Here is a 14,266-nt window from a genome sequence, read left to right as displayed (position 1 = left end):
AATGAGGTCTGAAGGTGTATCTTCACATCACTCAAAAAATCAGAGAATATTTCAGACGTTCCCAAAACATCCAGAAGTACCAAAAAATGGATGATTCTGTGCATAAAGCAGGACAGAGGCAGTGGGGTAGGGCAAGAATAAAGAAGCGTTTTACAGTCAAGAGCACTGCTGAAGGTCCTGCTCCAGTGCCTGCTCTCATGGTCATTAATATTATTTACTTTTCCGAAACTACTGATACGACTATTAAATACTGCTGCGTTTCCTTCCCCCACCTGCACACGCTGGTGCAGGGATCGGCTTCTGCATCCCAGTGGACCAGATCCAGTCCCACACGGTTTGCTGGGGAACGGCTGCAAGATCATCACTTGCTTTTGAAAGGTCCTCCCGGTCGGTGCAGGGAAGGGGATTTCATGAGATCAACATGCCCAGGCCGCTCTGCGAACCGACAATGCCAGCAAGCTGACTGGATTAACATCATCACTGTGAGAAATAAGGCAAAAAAAACCCCCAAGCCAGATTTTAAAAATATATGTATTTTTACATACTTATTTATAATTTTTTATATTTATTTATATATAAAATAAAAATATATAAACCACAGCTATGTGTGTGTTTATGTATTTATATTTTATAGGTGTATATATGGGTATACACACACACACACACATATACCTATACAGCTGAACACATTGCTTCCTACAGGGAGGGATGGGACGTAGCTCCTCACTGCTCATACTGACCTCTTTAAACCCAGATTCCTTTAAACATGCCAAAGCCACTCCTTCTAGGACAATTATGGGAAAAAAAATTAAAACCAGAGCTGTTTTCATTTATCTTGAGTCCAACAGAAACGCTGACGTGCTTTGCTGGGTGAAACGGTCGCTGTCTTGGGGCAGAATCCATTTTTTAGTGCAGATTTGAGTCTTTTGGGGTATGGTGTGCACTGGAGTAGACTCCCCTCCACCCCCAACGGGGATTTAATTGTAGAGCAAAGTTCACAATGGAACAAAAATCCTTCCGGCCTCTGGTCACGACACTTGAAAAATTATACTTTGAAACACAGAGATAAATATCCTATGAAATTATTATCACACTGCTGTAATAAAGCTGTAACCATGACAATCTGATGCTCTTGGTACTAATGAGGCTTAATAGGGGGTTTTAATTGCATGCCTCATATGTATTTGACGTATGTACAGCAGCCACTCTGCAGCAACCACCTGCAGAAGGGCTTTTACCCATGGGTAAATACAAAGTGGTACTTTAAATTCTTCTGTATCTACTACTATGGGCAACTACCACCACTATTTTATCCTACTGTGTCTTCAGGAGAACAAATGTTTAGGACAACATCTAATCCCACCCACAGAGGTGCCTAAAACAGGGTGGACCTGTACTGGAATTTAAGAACATTTCTTTCACAAAAAATAGTTTGACTTGTTAAAAAAAAAAAAAAAAAACGGACAAAAGTAGCCTTGTTCCCAACACTGTGATTCCTGTGAGCGCAACTGAGCGCAGGAGACCTCCCTCTCGTCCCGGCGTGCCAGGGGACACGCACGGCTCACCACTGTGAAATCCTGACTTCACAGCACGCCGTGTAGCTGCAGAGAGCTATGCAAGAGCAATGAAAAAAAGGAGGAGGGGGAAAAAAAAAAAAATCACCCATGGAGGACACTGAGCACACAGGGACGCAACGCTGAATGCAGATGTTCAATGCATCCTTGCTCAGAAAAATTACAGAGCATCTTTTGCTAATGAGGGAACGTGCTGCTGCACTGCTGGAAAAAAAAAAGTGTCCTTTTATTTGGTTTATAAGTGAGGTTTTCAAGGCTAAGCCTACATCCTGACAGGGCTGGGATGGTAAGTGAAGTGCTGAAGAGGTGACAAAGCCCAGCAATGAGGCACCCCCGTGAAATTTTATGCTTGGTTTCTAAACCACTGGGTTTGTTTTATAATCCAGGTGCGGAGCAGGGACATTTTACAAGCCCACACCATCAATGAGCATCTTCGCAAAAGCACTAGGCTGGCACATTGAACCCAAATGCCCCCTGAAACGCTGCTCCTGACAGCGCAGGGCTTTGCTCCTCCACGCTCGAGCCACGGGACAAAAACCTTTCAAGCCTCTCTGCCGGAGCCAGGTCTGCACGCAGGCTTCAGGGAGAAGAGCAAATCCCGACAAGCCTCAAAGTTACTTTTTTTCTAAAGTAAACTCTAGGAAGGAAGCTCTTTTCAGTGTTAATAGGATTACTCAACCAGCACTTGGAAATTTAATTCATTAAGATGCCACAGCAGTATCTACCACTTGCGCTGCTAATACTGAAACACAAGCACCTCCTCCTCCTCGGACTAAAATTATTTATCTTGTGCCGGCCACACTGGAAGCACCTTTGCCCTGAACTGATGCCACTCACCTGCGGAAAGAGCAGCAAACCCCCTTTAAATTTGCTTTATACCTCTGATGCTACCCAACAAACGCAAAAGGCACAGGCAATCTGTACCACAAGCTGTGAACCAAGCATATGGTGTTTGCCCTAGAGGTACATACATACTTTTATTACAGTTTTATGCATAAATTTATTATATATACACACATATAATAAAATCTATTTTATTTCTCAGCATCTATTGCAGTGGGAGGTTTACGGGTTTCTCTGAGCTGCTCACCTGCAAAGCACAGCCATACCCAACCCTGCTTAAACCCCTGAGCAGGGCGAGAGCAGCTTTGCAGTGACGCTGAACCCAGCGGAAACATCAGGAAACTCTCCGGAGGAGCCGAAAGCCGGGGCCACCTCAGCTCCCCAACACCCCCACGCTAACAAACACCGATGGGCTGGGGAAGGTCTTTGCAAGCACCATGCAGACTTGCTTTAAATCCTTGCACCAGCACCCCAGAGCAATTTGGCTTGCTCATTTTTCTACGGGAGGGAAAAAAGGAAAGCAAGGGTGGATTCTTATTTTTATTAATTTCTTTTTTTAAGATGATCTTTACAACCTGGTTTTGCCAGGTGTTTCCCCCCACTCATCAAGCACCCCTCCAGAGGAGGCTTTCACCGGCTGCTCCCTGCCTCCCATGGAATCACGAGAAATGGCAGAAAACTCAATTAAGGAGTTCGGTTTCCGTGATTCATCCAGCACAAAATAGGAAGCATCGGACAGAAACACAGCAGCAGGGGAAGGAGGGAAGGAAGGAGGGAAGGAAGGAAGGAGGGAAGGAAGGAAGGAGGGAAGGAGGGAAGGAGGGAAGGAGGGAAGGAGGGAAGGAGGGAAGGAGGGAAGGAGGGAAGGAGGGAAGGAGGGAAGGAGGGAAGGAGGGAAGGAGGGAAGGAGGGAAGGAGGGAAGGAAGGAGGGAAGGAGGGAGGGAAGGAGGGAGGGAAGGAGGGAGGGAAGGAGGGAAGGAAGGAGGGAAGGAGGGAGGGAAGGAGGGAGGGAAGGAGGGAAGGAAGGAGGGAAGGAAGGAAGGAAGGAAGGAAGGAAGGAAGGAAGGAAGGAAGGAAGGAAGGAAGGAAGGAAGGAAGGAAGGAAGGAAGGAAGGAAGGAAGGAAGGAAGGAAGGAAGGAAGGAAGGAAGGAAGGAAGGAAGGAAGGAAGGAAGGAAGGAAGGAAGGAAGGAAGGAAAAAACCACTTCTCCAGGGAGCACTCAACTGCCTTGACTACCAGCCCGGGCGCTCCCTCACCCTCCAGCCAGTATCACACTTCCCTTCCCTCACCCAAAAGAAAAAGTGTCCCAGGGTGACGGTGCCAGCAGTCTGCAATCCTGACTCATCCCAATGAACGTGCAAGGCATAAGGGAGCCGGTCCCTGCCAAAAAGACATCATACCCGATAGCGGAGCCAGAGGACGTCTGGCAGGACGGATGCACGACGCAGATAAAGGAGGACCCAGGGGGCCACCTGAATTCCCAACCTCTCATCTGAAGCTTCAGTCTCACCAGGCAATTCCCCAAGCGTGCCTTAACGACGGTTATTCTCTGATAAAAGCTTAGCCCTCTGTAAAGCGAGGTTTGCAACTGTCAGCATGCCTCGGGCAGCCTCAACCTGTGAGCCAGCATTGGTCTCCCTCCTGCAGACCAGATGGGATGCTGGATCCACAGGAGAGGGACATCAAACCTTCCAGGTTTCACCCAAAGTGTATCCCTTGGGGTAGAGCATAAGGGAGAGGAGTCTCACCCCTCCCTGGCAGTGACAGCGGCCAAAAGTGCTTCACATGCCACCAGCCACGAGCTCCTGGGGCAAAGCAAGGTTTGGGGTGAAGCTGGTCTCTGCCCCAGGTCCTTTGCACGCCACGGGGAGGGGATGAAACCACACCGGTTTTCTTATTTCATAGAACCATAGAATACCAAGTTGGGAGGGACCTCAAGGATCATCTGGTCCTACTTTTCTGGCAAAAGCACAGTCTAGACAAGATGGCCCAACACCCTGTCCAGCCAAATCTTAAAAGTGTCCAATATTGGGGAATTTCTGCATCAGTTAGCCCAAGCTCATTGACGCACACAACACACTTTTAAAGGGCTTCAAGACCTCTAACCTTGAGCTTGGGTCCACCTCACCCATCACACAACCAAGCTCAGGCACAAAAGCCGTAGAACAGGACATGTGGGGTGGTGGAGAACACAATTTCTGCCCGAGATGGCCCTCAGGCTGGATGTCATGTTGAGCAAAGCTCTGTGTATTATCAGCAAGGAAGGGAAGTTCAGCAAGACAGTGATATAGCTCCTTCCAGGCAATTGCATAAAATGCAGACTTTCTAATTGAATTTGGAGTTTCAGCAATTAACCCTTCCAAAAGTACATATGCCTGCAGGGAGGAGGGGAAAAAAAAAAAAAAAAAAAAGAAAACAACCACCAAACAAACATGCATAATCGGCTGGTAAGAGATTTAAAATGTAATAACTGGCAAGATGAATTTTTGGTTGCTGTCTAGTTTTGCAAGCTAAAAACCATCTGAGATTATAAAGGGGAAGGTTTATGCAACTGCTGGTGTGCCTGTTTGTCTACACGCATCCCCTCCCAACGCCGTTCTCAACCTGTTACCCAAATTCAGCCACTTTTTACTCAAAATTGGAGGTCTCCAAGATCCCACCTGGCCTGCAGGAGAGGGACCAACGCTGGCACGTGGACATGCCATGAGCACAGCTCCTGACCATTCATATTTGACCCAGCTGGCTACCAACTGCGAGCTGCACCCAGAGCTGCTGCAACCTCGCAGGACAACAGGCGAGCACAAGAAAAGCTGAGGACCACAGTTCTCCAAAAATAAAGAAGAAAGTGAAACAGCTTTCCTCTGATTTGCTGGCCACTTTTCTTCCCCTGCCCCATCAGTTCTACTTGGTGGAAGCTCCAGCCTGGACAACAAGAACAATGTGCAAAAAGCAAATCCGGACAAGAAAACTAAGTTACTGCAACTCTGCTCAAACTCATTATTTCTCCATCCAGCAGGCATTTGGGGCTCTCAGTACTTTTCCGAATTATAACACTTGAAAAACCCTGAAAACCACCGAGAACATTCAGAACTGAATCCCACCAGCTGAGAAGCTTTGCTCGGTTTTGTTTCTCTGCCCCTTTCTAGGCTATTGGTTAATTCACATTTCGGAATGAGAATGAATAAATGCATCTTCTTTAAGACGTTTTAACACTACAAGACTTTTTCCTCCAAGCACGCCCAGGGTTGGATGCCAGGCTGAAATCAGTGTGTTGAGAGCTCCATGAGTGCCGTGAATCTCCTTCCTTCCCCTTGTCTGTAAGAAAAACTACCACTAAAAAAAATCCCCCAAACACCCAAAATAGGAGCTTGCAGTGGCTGTGTCACCGGTGATGTTGAAATGACTGAAGTTTGCAGTGCAAATACTCCCTCTTCTCTTTCCCAACTCGATAAACACTCTCTGCATCCACAATTTCATGCAGTTATCCACAATCCTTTTTTTTTTTTTTTTTTCCTCTCCACAACCAGAGAGCCAGGGTTAAAATCCAGGTTCCTGGTTTGCTTTTTATAATGTCCCATAGTGGAGTTGCAAGAAGGTGCTCATAAACCCACAGTGGTCTGCACACTGCAGATGGACAACTCCCAAACACCATTTCTTATCAAAAATCAGAGGTGGGGGCATGATTTTATGATGGTACACAGAGGAGGATGGTGCCTGCTATAAATTCAACCATCACACACATCACGGCACAGAAAGGGGGTTCAGAAATCCCTGCCAGGGGCACCCAGAGGCATTTGTCTTTTTATATAGAAATTTTGAATACAATTTGTTTGGGTTTTTATACGGTTGAGAGAGATTCAGCCAGATGCCTGAGTGAAATGCAGGCCCTGATGGAGGAGAGTGAGGGAAAGGATTGCTATGGGGGAAAAAAGAAAGAAAAGAGAAAAAGGAAAGTGCATGAACATGATGATTTCTAACATTTTAGCTCCCTCGGAGTGATGTAAGTGTGGCAAGTGCAGCTCCTCACACCGGCTTCCCCGCGCGTCTTACGTCAAATCGAAACCTGAGGGAGCTGGAAGAGGAAACTACTGATTTGGGCTGGGTGGGAGCAGCAAACCCAACAATTTCCTGTCTGTGGTACGACAAACCCAGGCTCTGGTATTCGCGGGAACGCCGCCGCCGCCTCCCGCCCCGCTCTCTTCCCCCTCCGACCGGGATCTGTGTCATCGGCCAGGCTCTTCTGAGCCAAAGCAGATGGATTGTAGGGAAAGAATTAAAAAAAAAAAATTAAATAAAAATAAAATTTAAAAACTTTTTTTTTTTTTTTGGCTTCCGAAGAGTCATCACCACTCTGGATAGAAATATTAATTGCTGTGACCGCAGCTTGGAGCTGCCTGCGTACGGCTTTTACCTACCCCCGCCCCAAATTCCTCTGGTCATTGGCAGTTCAGCTGAATATTCCACTTAGGCTAACAAAGAGGACATTATTCGAGCCATGATCCTGTAATTCGGTGTGGGCCTACGTGGAAGCTTCCTGGAGTCAAGAGTTGGATGTAAAGTAAAGAGCCAGCCCTGCACAGATCAATGTGCGTGGCTGGGAAGTGTCTGTGTTAATAAGGCACTTGCAAATTCTCACTTAAATGTCATTAAAAATGTGTTATTCGGAGGATGAGGATTCAGCACAGGTCACTAGCAAAGATATTAATCAAGTGGCAATATGTCAGTGCAGGGTGGTTTGGCAGCTCTGGTGCTCTCCTTGAAGATGCCGCTGAAGCAGGAGCATCTGCGCCTGGAGCATCTCTGCTGGGCAGCATCCAGCAGCCTCCAGGGTACCACTTTCACCTCAAAACGGCCCAAAACCCTGCTCATTCCTGGAGCAGGAGGACTTCTGTGCTCGGCAGCATGCCAGATCCCCCCAGTCTCTGTGCTCACCATCCCACCTCCCTCCGGCCGTGCAAATTTTGCTGTTAAAAAGCCTGAGATGAGGTTTCCTGGGGAAATCTGGAGCGGGGTCAGTGCGGAGTGTCGGAGGAGTTCCGCCTGCCCGAGCTGCCCTCAGCACCAAACACCACCACCATTTATCATGTTATTTGAGACAAGCACCCGCCACCCCGCTTCTCGCAAGCCTCCCGGAGTACTAAATGGCACTCGTGGTCTCTCGTGAATGCCACGTACTTGAAAAGCAATACTGCAGAGTGATTTTGAAGCAAAACATCCTTCTCTTCTCGACCAACAACTGACGGCCAGATGAGTATCTGCAGATCTTGCAAATGAAGATGCTCAGCTGTCATCCTGGCAGCATGGACCGGAAAAATGCCCTGACCATACTCCAGGCACCAAGCACTGATGCTCAGATACGTATTTTTGGAAAGTGTGGCTACAGTAAAAACCCTTCCTTTATTTCTCTTTAGCCTCCAACCACTTTTCTTGCCTCCTCTAACAGCAAAAGTGCACGTGGTCACCTACAGAGCCCCTACCCGAGTCTCCTTGGAGAATTCCAAAGCAAAAGGAGCAAGTCACCTGCAAGACAGCACTGCAGACTCATCCTGCCTTGTGTTTGCAATAGAAATGGGCTGGGGCAAGGACTCTGCATTTCTCTTACACAGCCTTAAGCTGTTCTAAAGAGTTCATTCCAGTTTCAATGCAAAGAATTTCCCCAGCAAGTCTCTTGATGGCTCAGAGCATTTATAAGCACTGCAAAACCTCAAACACAAACCTGGGGAAATCAATGATGCTGCACTTTCCTGGTGTTTTATTCATAACCCTTTAAGGGGTCCATTAAGAAAAAGGGACCTTACAGGGAAAACACTAATATTTTCAATCAATCTTGCAAAGAGTACAGCTGAAGTCACCAGCAAGATAACATGGGCAGAGTCCATTCCATGGTGAACAGAACCCCTCAGGTGAATCCCAGACACATTTGCAGGCTAAAACCAGCAAAAGAAAGAGTTTGATGTGCTACGATGTGCTATGTCACCTAAACCAAAACACTCTGCATGTGACAACTCCTGTGTCAGTCCTCAGGTGACATCCCACCTCTCCCAAGTGATGGAAAAGAGATAGCGGAGGATCTGCCAACGGGAACAATGGAGTTTAAACCAGCTGCCCAAACTCTTATCGAAGACGTGATTCACAAAAAAACCCCAAGGCCTCAGAAGATGTCATCACTGTCTGCTGTTATCAGCCGCTGTCTATTGAGGGCAGGGGGCTTGCTTTGACATTTATCCCAGAAAGGATCCAGAAGAACTATCGTAATTCCAAACCCAGCAGAGTGTTTTTTTCATTCACTTATCTATTTTCTCCAGGCACAAACCCCTAAAGGTGCTCAGTCCTCCCCCAGTGTTCCCAGTGAACCCCCGCAGCTGGAGCCGGCTGCCACACATTCTGTCCATAAAAGAAACCTAGAGAGAAATCTGCATTTCCATTGTAAAACTTCTATCCACGGGCTTTCTGAATCTGCTCAGTGCACATTTAGGTCATCTGTCTCAAGCCATTCCTCTGCCAGCCACCATTTGTCCCCCTTCCCTGTTTCTGTCAGCTATTCTTTTATTCCCACTACCAAACAGAGCATCCCCCAAACGCGATCCTGTGCTTAACCTATATCCCACAAAGCTCCTCCCAAGCGCATTTCAAAAAAGCAGGGTTTTTCTCTTGCATGTGTTTAAAACAGCCTGAAGTTGACAACAACAATAACCTGTGTTCACTTCCTTCCTTCCTCTGCTCCCAGCGATTTTAAGCCTCTTTTTTTTTTTGTTCGTCAGTCAATAGTGGCAAAATTCCTAAAAACCCCTGAGCAAGCACCAGGAGTTTCCAGTACAGACCCCAAGCCGCACGGACCAACTAAATACCACTGCTCTTAAAACCTCAGCAGGTTTTTTGCCTATTTTTCCGAGATGACTCTGCCAAGCACACGGCACGGCTCAATTAACGAAGTGGCTTAATCCAGCAGGGTGATAAATAACAGGGGAGCAAACAGGTCATTGCAATTCACTTGAGTAACCAGAATCCCTATCTGCTGCTTGGGTTTCTTCCAACCCCTGCCTGTATTAGTGACAGATTTTAATTGCCTATTCCCAAATAGTCTGACCGCAGCCACTCTGCGCAGGCAAGGACTGAGTCGACAAGATTTACTGGTACCTGCAGCCGTGCAATTAGGGAGAAGAGACGTCCCTGCGTGCCTGCTCTGAGCAGGGCACCCCAACACACGTCCCCCGTCCACTCCAGCCCTCTCCAAGGCAAAGGGCTATTTACAGCCATCGTTTTCTCCTACAAGCACCAGGAAATACTAATGTAAATCTAAAATTTTCCCTTTTCCAAGCAATTCTTGCTGCTGGGAGGAGGGAAAGGCATTTTTTCTCCCAGCTCACTAATGGTTGAAGAGCTTCTACCAGCATCCTACAAGTAGAGCAGAGCCAGTCTGATGCAAATTCACAGCGATGCCCTAAACTTCAGTGAAACTCCAGCCAGGCCACAGAAATCTGCTTTCCCTGCCCTCCAGCAGCACGAAGCCTACAGGAGGTTTGTCCCAAAGAATGGAGCCAGCAAACCCCTGCCCAAGGCACAGCCCCCCCTTCCTTCCCCCCACCACGATGCGCAAGCGGAACAGCCCATATGGAACCCCAGACCTGCAAGGAAACTTTATTTTTAAGAAATTTCCTTAAAACTCTCAGCAAAAATTTGCTTTGCAAAAGATGAATTATTTTTTTATTGCTGGGAGGTGTTAAAAAAGGGAAACTTAACACTGGCAGGGACAGAGGAACAACAAGGAGGGACAAGTTAAAAATGCAGGGGAAGGGTTTCAATGTGGAAAAATTGCAAAGTTAATGTATCTGGGGACAAAGCGGTGGCAGAGGCTGGATGAAGGAGGGCATTGAGGAGGCACAAGAGGGTGAGGAGTGAGTCCTGTCCCACCCCGCTCTGCTAAACCCGACCCTGATCAACTGGCAGGAGCTCAAAGAAGAGCCATAAAAATAATGAGAGGGCTGGAAGAGCTGACACGCAGGAAGATTAAAAGGAACCAAATACGTATAGCTTGGCTCGTCGACAAAAGCCAAGGGGAAAGGGAAGGCAACAGCCGGAGATATCCGCAGGTCTTGACCGTCCCAGGGAGGGGGGCATTGGGGCTGAGCCCCCCAGGGGAGCACCATCCCCGCTCCCCCCGCCGGGGCCGGCGCTGCGGCCGCTGCATTCCTTCCCTCTAATACAATCCCTAATTTAACAAGCGGAGAGGATCCAGGCAAACACATTTTGGGGGGGGGGATGCATTACGTCAGGCGCTAATTTAGGTCCTCGCTGGACTCAGCCCCGTGCACGCGCCCGGCTTTCGGCACACGAGTTGGCCCACGGCTCTTTTTCAGCCCTGACTCCCAGCTCGAAACTGAGGGGAGCATCGCTTATTCATTCGTGATCAACGGGATGGTTTTTTATCGTCTCTAGAAAGCTGCTAGGTTTTTTTTTTTCCCTAGCCACTGAGTGCTCAACTTCAGCAAGTCTTTCTGCAGCTCCAGCATAAAAATAACAAAAAAAAAAAAATCAAGTTTTTGGAGAGTCAAGGCTATCTCCAGCACGAGACCCTTTGATGCGAGCGCTTGCTTCCTTTCGAAACAAGCATATTTATATCCGTCTCTTCCTTCCTTTAACTTCAGATAATTAATAAATCAAAACCTAAGCATGGTGGAAGATGGTATTTTTAAAGCCGCACGAAGGCTTTGCGCTGAGCCGGGACCTGCAGCTGACAGCTCCGCTACTCCCACAGCCGCAGGCACGCGCGGGGACCTCGCAATTAATATTTTATTTGAGCAATTACAGCCATCAGCCTGGACTATACCGTTGAGTAAATACACCCGAGCCATAAAAAGCTGATAAAAAGACAAGGGGGAGGTTTGGCAGGGCAGAGCTCCCCGCGGCCGGCGGGTTGGGGCGCTCGTTTTCGGCGGGGAGCGCGCCCAAGCTGGCTCCTCCACCACGAAGCCGTCCTGGCGGCTTCGGCCGCGCGTTCCCACGCGTCCCAGACAAACGGGCTCTTTGTCCAGGTGCCCACCCAAAGCCACCGGACACCGCGGTGTCCCCGGTCCCAAGCCCAAGCCCCACCTCGCCCACGCCACCCCGTTAATCACCCCATCCTCGCAAAGACCCCTCAGAGGCGCTTTCCTCACCCAAAGCAGCACAGAGCCAGCTACAACTTCACAATTTTTGCTGTAAACTGGAGAGCACCCATGAAAATCCCCCCGCCACCCCATAAATGAAGATGTTTCCCAACTCCGTGTAAAAATCCTGCGCACAAAGCAGCCGGCGGATGGGGGTTGAGGCCCCGCCACCGGCCCTGGGGTGTAAAAGTTTGGCTGGTTTTGGTCACAGGGTGCTGGGTGGGAGCGGGGGCTTCGGGGTGAAGCCTGGAAGGGGGAGAGGGGCAGCTCGGGGCGGGATGGGGTGCTAGGACGGGGTGCTGGGACCCAGGGTGGCAGGGTGCTGGGATGGGGGTGCTGAGGCAGGGTGCTGGGTGTCAGGGCAGGGTGCTAGGACAGGCAGGGTGTGAAGCAGAGAGCTAGAGCAGGGTGCTGGGTGCTGAAGCACAGTCCTGGGGTAGGATGCTGGGGCAGGGTGCTGGGAGCTGGAGCACAGCACTGGGGCAGGGTGCTGGGTGCAGGGTGCTCAAACACTGTACTGGAGCAGGATGCTGGGTCCTGGAGCACAGTGCTGGGAGCTGGGGCAAGGTGCTGGGAGCTCAAGCACAGTATCAGGGCAGGGTGCTGGGGCAGGGTGCTGGGTGCTCAAGCACAGTACTGGGGCAGGGTGCTGGGTGCTCAAGCACAGTACTGGGGCAGGGTGCTGGGAGCTCAAGCACAGCACTGGGGCAGGGTGCTGGGAGCTGGGGCAGGGTGCTGGGAGCTGGGGCAGGGTGCTGGGAGCTCAAGCACAGCACTGGGACAGGGTGCTGGAAGCTCAAGCACAGTACTGGGACAGGGTGCTGGGAGCTCAAGCACAGTATCAGGGCAGGGTGCTGGGGCAGGATGCTGAAGCCCAGTACCGTGGCAGGGCGCTGGGCTGTCCGGGGGGTGCCGGGGGCGGGGGGGAGGCACTCACCGAGCTTCTCGACGAGGCGCAGCATGACGCCGCCGATGTGGATCTCGCCGGTGACCCTCAGGGTGACGTCGCGGCCCAGGTCGGTGACATGGACGCTCAGCTCCCACGTCCCATCGGCGTAGCAGCCGTCCGGCATGCGGATCCCGTCCAGCGCCATGGCCCCGGCCTCCTGCGCCGCCAGCCGCGCCTCACCGCCCGCCCAAGGCTCGGCTCGGCTGGGCTCGGCCCGGCACGGCCCGCCTCCGCGCCCGGGGGGGGCAGTGGGTGGGAGGGATGGGGGGGCGCGGTGGGGCGGGATCGGGGGGTGCAGCGCTGCCCCGCCGCCCCCCAGCCGCTGCCTGCGGGGCCGCCGCGGGAGGAGAAGGGGCGGGCGGGGAGGAGGAGGAGGAGGAGGGAGGAGAGGGGGGAGGAGGAGGAGGAGGAGGAGGAGGAGGAGGAGGAGGAGGAGGAGGAGGAGGAGGAGGAGGAGGAGGAGGAGGAGGGGGATAATAATTAAAGGAAAAACGCGCCCCGCGCCGCCGGGCCCCTTGGCCTTTTATGGAAGCGAAGGACGGAGCAAACGGGGCCGCTCCAACATCCGGGACTCGCCGGGGGGCGGCCCGGCCCGGCCCGGCTAAGCTCGGCTCGGCTAAACTCGGCTCGGCCCGGCCGCCGGCGGAGGCAGCGCGGAGACAGGCGGTGGAACCGCGCCCCCCCCCGCCCCCCGCCCCAGCCCTGCGCGGTGGTCCCGGGGCGAGCTCATGAGAAGGCCGGTGGGCGCTGCGTGTCCCGAACACGCGTGGATGCCTCGGGCGCCTTTTCGCAGCAACCTCGCCCCCTCTGCTGCCTTTAGGGTGTTTTTTTAAAAGCCCCCTCATTCATAAGCAAAATATTTCTCGTCGGGCAAACTGCTTACCTTAGCATCGCAGTCCGTGGCCCGCGCCGTGCCCGCGCTGAGGCCGGGCGATGTACTGGTTCCCTCCATCCTCACCATCTGTGAATCTAGGAAATAGGAACTGTCTTTAAATATTAGAGTCTGAACCGGCACAAATGGAGAAAAAAAAATTATTATCCGCTTCCTGTAGCTCTCCACCCAATGATACATACATCCCGCCAAGGCAACCGGGCTTCCTGAGAAACCGTCACGCGGAAGGAGCTGCGTTTTGAGGTCCAGCGTGGTGGTCGGTGGCAGTGGGCAGGATGTGTCCCGCACGGTGCTGGGTGATGGGGAGCCACGTCCTGACAAAGCCGTGCCCTCCCCAGCAGCCTCAGGGATGGCTCTGCCAGCCCGAGTTTTGCCCGCGAGCGCTGTTCCCACGAGCTTTGCCGTCGTGAAGGCGACGAGAACCTCTTAATGGTGATGATAAAGTCTTGACACCTTTGTGCTTTTGCTGTTATAATGGAGATAATTGTAAGGGCTATTCCTCTGTTTTCCCATATGCATTAATAAAAGCTTTCTTGAGCTCACTCTGGGCAGACTAAACCAGGTTTTACCAGACAATTTGGGCTAATGTGGCTGATGCTGCCAGAGGGGAATTGGGTAAAACTGCCCCGAACAGTGGGAGGATAGACAGCAGATGACCTCCCCCACCAAATCCTCCCCGGGGCCTTAATCCCTGTCCATGTAACCCCCATTTCATCCCCCCAAACTTGGGAACTGGAGCATAACTTACAGGGTGACAGCTCGGGAGGGCAGGGGAAAGCCGGTCTGTAACAATAAAACTCTCACAGATTGTATCTCAGTTATTCTTCCAGTGTGAAACAATAGGACAATAAATAGAAAGG

General features: G+C 51.0%; 1 protein-coding gene across 5 annotated transcripts in view; it reads right to left on the bottom strand.

Moving 5' to 3' along the window:
* The window catches only part of FERMT2 (FERM domain containing kindlin 2), a 52,065-nt gene extending 38,651 nt beyond the window's left edge, over positions 1–13,414 (bottom strand). For 4 of the 5 annotated variants that reach the window (XM_074869181.1, XM_074869182.1, XM_074869183.1 and 1 more), the window contains exons 1-2: positions 13,398–13,414; positions 12,503–12,671 (exon numbers count right to left, since the gene is read on the bottom strand). In XM_074869181.1, the coding sequence (XP_074725282.1) occupies positions 12,503–12,659 (157 nt within the window). In that variant the 5' untranslated portion in view covers positions 12,660–12,671; positions 13,398–13,414. Of the gene's footprint in view, positions 1–12,502; positions 12,856–13,397 lie in introns of those variants that run through there. The other variant, XM_074869186.1, reaches the window with a different exon arrangement.
* Between the last annotated feature and the right edge of the window lie 852 nt (positions 13,415–14,266).

The sequence above is a fragment of the Strix uralensis genome, chromosome 4 (genome assembly GCF_047716275.1).
Source record: "Strix uralensis isolate ZFMK-TIS-50842 chromosome 4, bStrUra1, whole genome shotgun sequence".
Lineage (NCBI taxonomy): Eukaryota > Metazoa > Chordata > Aves > Strigiformes > Strigidae > Strix > Strix uralensis.
Note: the sequence above shows the minus strand (reverse complement) of the source record. Positions and strands in the feature narration are given on the sequence as shown.